Source organism: Malurus melanocephalus, unplaced genomic scaffold, assembly GCF_030028575.1.
Source record: "Malurus melanocephalus ecotype Western Australia unplaced genomic scaffold, MMel_1.1 scaffold_1789, whole genome shotgun sequence".
Classification (NCBI taxonomy): domain Eukaryota; kingdom Metazoa; phylum Chordata; class Aves; order Passeriformes; family Maluridae; genus Malurus; species Malurus melanocephalus.
Window position 1 is genome coordinate 199 of NW_026625021.1, and position 7,178 is coordinate 7,376.

Sequence of the window (7,178 nt, forward strand, 5' to 3'; positions counted from 1 at the left end):
AGACATCTCGATGCTGCCAAGCTCTTGCCTGCAGCAAGGAACAGGACCTGGAAGATCTCCTGTCTCTGAACCGTGGGACACTTGTGCATTCATTTCCTTAGCATTTCTGAATATTTCAAAATCATATGGCCACATTCATGAAAGGTGAAGGATCTCGATTTCCTGAAAGAGCAACCTACCCACTGAGAGCTGTCAGACAATAGTTCCCCAGGAACATTTCTTTCCAAGCATTTCCATAAGGAAATACTCCGTGGCCAGGATTAGAAGCACAAAGTTTAGAAACTGAAACCAAAAGTGCAATAATAAGCTGTCTTTTCGAGCTGAAGCAGTAACCCCATATCTTCAGGAACAGCCCCAGTACCATGCACTTGAGAGGAAGATGCATCACCTGCCTTSYRKCAGACCCCTGATGCATCTGGAGGGTTTAGGCATTTAAAGCAGAGATCTCCTGTCTGGGCTGCCTTTCACTCCAAGGCCTAAACAGCTTCTCCATTCTTTCCTGTGACTTTGTTTCTAGAACTTTTGGAAGAGTTTGCAGAGCAATTGACACTGCCACAGGAGGAGAGGTAAATGTCAACAGCCCACACAGATTCTGCAGCTCTCGAGSRCTTTCCCCTCTGCTGTGAGCGGTGGCCGGAGCTTTGGGTCATGGGTAGAGCTGTGCTGCAAAGGTGCAGGAAGAACAGACTGGTGCCAGCCTGCAAAATACATGTAGGACAGTCTTTGTCCTTCTCAACTGCCAGAAGGAAGGCAAGGAGGGAAGCAGCACCTTCCAGAGAGAGACGTGCTACTCGCTCTTAAGTGCTAAAAGAAAGGTGGTGCCTTAGAGCATCTCACTGCTCTTTGGGGCTACAGCTTAGGAGTCCTGAATTCTCATTTCTGGCTGCCACAAAATAGATCTGAATCTCAGTGGTAGTTCCTCAGCCACCAGCAGTGCTGCATTTGGGAAGTACACGTAGGGAAAGATGTGCAAGGCATTCCTAAAAGCCCTAAGCCCTGCTTGTAGCCCAGGATGAATCCACAGAGCACCAAGGCACAGATTACTTCTTTAGAGCTAAGACAGAGCAGCAGAGAGTGTGGTCAGAGCTTTGTGTGTGACAGTCGTGACACCTTTGTAACCAGGTAGACAAGGCAAAATGCCAGTGGCCACATGTCCTGTACTGGTCCCTGAGTGAGCAGAGAAATACCCTGTGGGAATGTCAGTTCCTAATTGCTCCCATGTCCAATCACCAGGCACTTTGGCACAGTGCAGGTGTTCCATTCCAAAGTCACTCGCTCCATGTGCATTGTGATTTGAGCCACCAACTTCTCAAGTTACTGATTTTCAATGTCATTTTAGGCGGCCATAAAGAAAACAGATCTTCAAGGACTGAAGAGGAAGCAAGTAACCATTAATGAAATAATGGTCATGTAGCACATTAGGAATCCCAGTGTTGTGAATTATTTAGATAGGAGAGTATTTTTGGTCTTATCTCATGAATATTTGCTTATGTATTGCAAGCATGTGAGGTTAGAAAGCAACTTAGGTCACTGGCAGGAAATAAAGTTGTTAATAATGGATTATTTATTATTTCTCTGATCATCCCCAATCAATGCATCTCCAATTTTCTCTGAATTAGTCTTCCCTGGCATACATAGATTGAAAATTTTTGAAAAACCTGGATCACCCCTATCTTACTAAGTCAATACCCTGTAAGTTTTCTGCCTCTGCATTGCTTTGAGGGTTGATTTTTTCCAAGTTTCTTACGGGCTGATCAACCACGCTAGAGAGGAGTTCCCTTGGAATGTTGCGGCTCTTTTTCATTGCTGTGCATACTGGCAACACTAGGTCCTTGTTTCCAGAAACACGTAAAAATTTTTTACCTGGGCTGTTACCAAACTGCATTTTGCCCTTGCTGGGCATCTGGCAGAACTCCTTTTCCACACGTTTGCTTTTCTCCTTGACACTGCAGAGATTGCAAACACTGCAGAGCCTGGAGGGCATKKCTATTCCTTTCATTCTGTCCTTGTTTCAAAGGCAGTGGAAGCAAGAATCAACAAAAAACCMAACATGGCCATGTATATTSATCTATACATTCTTGTTTCCTTCTTTCAGCTATCTTGTGGACAATGAACTCTGGCTGGTTATGGAGTACATGGATGGAGGCACTCTGAGCGATGTAATTAATGAGACTTAAATGACTGAAGATGAGATTGCAGCTGTCAGTCAGGAGATCAGGGATCTGTGCTTCTGAGGGCTTGAGTGGGATTGTCTGGGAAATAGGGGCTGAGAAGCGGAGTGATTGCATGTGCCAGGCTTTGTTTCTGTGTTGCTGCTGTGCTATGGAGAAGCAAGAGCATCTCAAGGGARYTGCCTGMCARTGTCCCTGCATTCACTGTTCTCTGTTCTCATCCTCTCACCTTCCGCTCACATATTCTCGCTCTGTCCCTGGTATTTGTGCTGTTCTGCACATTGCCTATCTAAATGTTTGCCTGCAGCCTGTCTGCACTSCATTCCTTGCCTGTAAAGGGAAATATGCTGGTGGCAGAATTTGGAAGTAATGGCAAAGAAAGAGAGACTCATTTCTCACAGTCCTCAGATGAAAAGGATAAAGATGCACCCAAAATGGCCTTTTCTTGTGAGTACATCCAATGCAGTAGAAATAATTCGGACTACTTTGCAGTGGATAGTCTAGAACAGCAATTGCTCTTGCTCTTTCAAAAGCTGACACGCCTTCCCTTCCAAGTGCACTGCTCTGTGAGGGTTGGAGCAGCAAACTCTTCCTCTCAATGGCACTGTGTTGTGCCATTACTGCCCATTCCTGTCCTGGGAAGGGAATCTTTTAAAGCTGTTTCCTTTCTTGGATGATGAAATCACATCCCTAGTTGTTATCCTGCTCTTTCTCTTTTCTCTCTCAGTGCCTGCAGGGACTCGATTTTCTTCACTCCAACCACGTGATCCACCGAGATGTGAAGAGTTGCAACATTCTTCTCAGAACCGATGGCTCTGTCAAGCTGGATCAGTATATTCTTGGTCTGATGCACCATTCTGGGGATGTGGGGTTTGGGCCTGCCAGTTGCCCAAAAATGGTGTTGGTGGCAGTGCAGGGTCCCCTGCTGCACTCTGAGGGCACAGTTGCAAAGTGCACAGAGGTTTCAAAAGGAACAGGCACTCAAGGGTGGAAYTTCTTTGTGACTGTCCCTTTCAGAGGAAGGGAGCTACAACHTGATTTATCCAGGGAATAAAAGCTTCTGCTAGGGCAGTGTAGAAAATGTGTGATTTTTTTCAAGTGTCCAAGTATGTATTTCCTTAGCTATAGTCCTGAGGAAACAAAACCAGCAGGTTTTGCAGGAGCTTCTAGAGCACATTCTCATATTTGGAGTAGGCAATTCTTTTGCTTGGTTTCCCATTTTCAATCTTCTGTTTCCTCCTCAGCTGATTTTGGCCTCTCTGCTCAGCTCACCCCTGAGCAGAATCAGCGAAATTCYGTGATCGGGACTCCTTGGTGGATGGCGCCTGAAATGGTGACACGTAAACCATATGGCSCCAAAGTGGACATATGGTCTTTTGGCATCGTCTGTTATGAAATGGTGGAAGAAKAAGTTCCTTACATCAATGAAAGTCCTTCCTTGGTAAGGAGCAAATACTCTCTGATCCCGCTGTCTTTCTTACCTGTCCCATCTTCTCCTCTCACTGCACAAAATCCCATTGCCATCTGCTGGCACTACTTCCACCAAGGTCCACTTGTAAAAATGCACCTGCAGCRCATCAGCATCTGCTGTAGCTTTGTTTGCATCAGTGGAGGAACTCAAGCCTTGCCACATGCAAATATTCCTGATTCCCAGGCAATATTTGCTTTTGGTTTTAAGTCATTCCAACTCTTTTGTTTGAAAAGCTGACCCTAAAAAGAAGAAACAAGCATCTCAGGATTGGTGTTATATTTTCAGAAAAGAAGAAACCCAAACTTAGCAAGGTTTTTGAAACAATGCTTTTCAGATGTGAGCTGCAGGTCCATTTATCTCCGTGGAAAACGTACCTAAAACCAGGCCATGAGGGTGCAAAGGCCTCTATAGTCACTTGTGCTCTTGTGCACTGTTGCTGAAACACTTAATGACCATATTTCTTTCCGAGTCCAAGCCACTGTCTGCATGTCCCTTAGCTGGAGCCTGATGACATGGAGAAACTGCCAAAACCTGCATTTGTTGCCTGGCACTTTCTGCAATGGGCACACCATTAATGCATTGACTTGAGTATCTAAGTGAGCAGAGGGCTACCATAGGGATGGCTCTTCTCATTTCTCTGATTACAGCACTACARSYTTTTCTTTTGCTGCATAAGGGAAGCTGAAATTTGGGGACTGCTGAGAAACAAAGCTGCAGGTGGATCCTGTCTGTGAAAATYGGCATTTTCATCCCAWTACATTTGTGCATGCATCTTAATGGGTCTGAGTTGAACACGAAGTTCGAAATGTTTGTTTCCTTACCTGAGGAATAACWGAGGGATTTCCTTTTTTTTCCTTCCCATTACCATGATTTTCAAGAATGGGACAAAAAGCTTGATTGGTTTTATTTTATCAAAGGTGTTTGAGGGACCAACAACCACTGCAGAGATTCCTTTCATGTAATAATCCTTGGAAACAGTTAGAACAAAGTCTCTCTTGTGAACAGCCTGTCAAGCTGATGTGAATCCTCAGAGAAGCAAAATGCACTTTTGCTGATGTAGCTCCCACTAACTAGGTCAGCCAGTGAAATCAGCTGCCAAGGCAACTTGCAAGGCAGCAGCTGGATGCTGAAAACCGGTTGCAATAGCAGGGTTTTGGATTTTTTGTTGGCATAGGAAAGTCATCAGTGCCCCTTTGCCAGGGCAGAAACTGCCACTGCAGGGTGGAGCCTAAACAAAGGATTCTGGGAGAGCATTTACAGATGGGAAAGAAGCAGGTGGAGCCTCGTGTTTCCTTCTTCTGCAGGCTCAGCGCCTGATAGCCAGGCATGGAGCCCCAGAGCTGCAACATCCTGAGCTCCTCTCAGCTCTGCTGCGGCACTTCCTGAGCTGCTGCCTGCAGAGAGACGAGGAGCGGYGCTGGTCTGCCAAGGAGCTCCTGCAGGTAAAATGCCARGGGGCTGCGGGTGAAACGGTGTCCGAGGGATGGGCTCCTCCTGCACTGAGCTCCATGGTATGAGATGAGCCCCCCACATCCTCAACTGCATTCTTGGTGTTGTTGCAGTTAAAATGGTAAGGAATCCTAGAGTGGGCCGGCCTGGCAGGGATTTGTAAATTTCATCTGATCCAAATGCCCTGCAATGAGCAGGGACATGGTCAAGGAGATGAGATTGCTCAGACCTGGAATGTTTCCAGGGATGGGGCACCTATCAGAACTCGGGGAAATAGTGCCAGTGTTGCACCACACTCCTTGGACGAAATGTGACTCAATCTCCTTTCCATTTATAAATTTTACCCTGCTTTTGAAAGTCATACTTCATTGTTCTTTGCTGGATTTTTATCCTTTTGGCAGCAACAATTTGTAACATCAGCCAAACCCGCCTCCATCCTGGTGACACTGATCGCGAGAGCAAACAAGTGGAAAGAGGAGATAAGACTGGAGTGGCACTCAGGAGAACAAGCTCCAATAATGCCAGAGATTAGGACTGTAGAGTAGGATTGTAGAGTAGTATTCTGGTAGGATTGTAGAGTAAGATAGTAAATCAATAAAGTTTTTGAAACCCCAACTCAGCYGGAAAATTCCTTTCTTTCTCACCCCGTGAATTTGCTCAACATTTCCTTCTGAATTGTCAGTTGTTTCTCAAAGGTAAAAAGTTGCTTTTATGGCTTTTTGGTGTGGTTTGAAAGTGGGGAAGGCTCTTCTTCATTCATCCTCTCCAGATCATATTGCCTTTTAGAGTACAGCCCACTGGTCAGTTTTTGCCCAGCCATGGTACTTCTGTTTGGGGTAGAAAGGGCAATGGCATTTGCAGCCACAACTGAAGGAGAAGAAGGGCAGCCAAAACATCCTGTGCCTCCCCAAAGCCGTTGGTTTTTCCACAAGTGGTCATTCCCTGTTTCCCGGTGTGCCCAGCTCTGGCAGCAGAAAGAGCCCGCAGTGCAGTGGGCGCCGTGCCCTGCCCAGCCGGGGCTCTCTGGCACAGAGCAGCAGCAGCGCCAGCACCTTTCAACCTGCGTCTGCCTTGCCTTCACCTGGGAGCCAGGAGCCTCTGGAAATCAGCACTGCTACTTGCATTCCCAGCTTGGAGCAGCTCCTTGCTCCTCGTGGGCAAATCCTGTCAGTTCTGCTGCTTCCAAAGAGGATTGAGGGCCAACGTGCAGACAAATATGCACGGGAGCCCTGGGCTTGGGAAATGCATGTGCAAATACCTGGGGAGATTTGTTAGGAATTATTTCAGCTGTTACACCTGTAGTGCCTTCTCTCCTGCCCTTTTCTCTCCTTTCATTTTCTGTCCTTTCCACCTTCATTTTTCCACCCCTTCCTACTCATCATGCTCACAATTTTCCTCTCATGTTTCCTCCCCATTTCTTATTTCATGCTTACCACACTTCACCCTCACTTTCTGCACATTTTCTTCTCACATTTCCCACCCCTTCCTACTTAAGTGTCCTATCTTTTTCTTCCCTTCCATTTCTCACAATTTCTCCCTCCCATATCCTGCCCTTTTCTCCTCTTTCTCTTCCTTTCCCAATGTTTCTCTGCATTTTCTCCTCACATTTCTTATGCCTTCCCCTCACATTTCTCATCCTTTCCTCCTCATCTTCCTTGCACTTTAATCCTCATATTTTTACCCTATATATACTCATGTTTTCTGACACTTGTCTCATCATATTTCCCACCCTTTTTTCATTCATGCTTTCTGCCTTGCTTCCACTTAGTTTTCTCACAATGTTCCCCTCACATTTCTCATATTTTTATCTCTTTCTACCAGTAAAGTTTCCACCCTTTTCCCCCTCATGTTTGTCACCCTTTTCCACTCACATTTCTATGAAATTTCCCTTCCTGTTTCCTGCTTTTTTTGCCCCCTCACCTTCCTCTCCTATTTTCACTCACATTTCTCATCATTTTACTTTGGTTTTCTCATCCTTTTCACTCAACTGTCCTACCCTTTACATTCCTCACACTCCTCTCCTTTTTTTCACTCATATTTCTTTCCTTTTTCATCTCATGTTTCTCACACTTCTCACATTTTCTGCC

General features: G+C 45.7%; 1 protein-coding gene across 1 annotated transcript in view; it reads left to right on the plus strand.

The window, feature by feature from the left end:
* Positions 1-1,339: 1,339 nt before the first annotated feature.
* The window catches only part of LOC130587340 (serine/threonine-protein kinase PAK 1-like), a gene marked incomplete at both ends in the record, with an annotated part of 13,115 nt that continues 7,276 nt past the window's right edge, over positions 1,340-7,178 (plus strand). Inside the window, 6 exon segments of the mRNA XM_057388319.1 lie at positions 1,340-1,449; positions 2,093-2,211; positions 2,897-3,013; positions 3,416-3,612; positions 4,947-5,084; positions 5,205-5,212. Of these exon segments, the coding sequence (XP_057244302.1) occupies positions 1,340-1,449; positions 2,093-2,211; positions 2,897-3,013; positions 3,416-3,612; positions 4,947-5,084; positions 5,205-5,212 (689 nt within the window).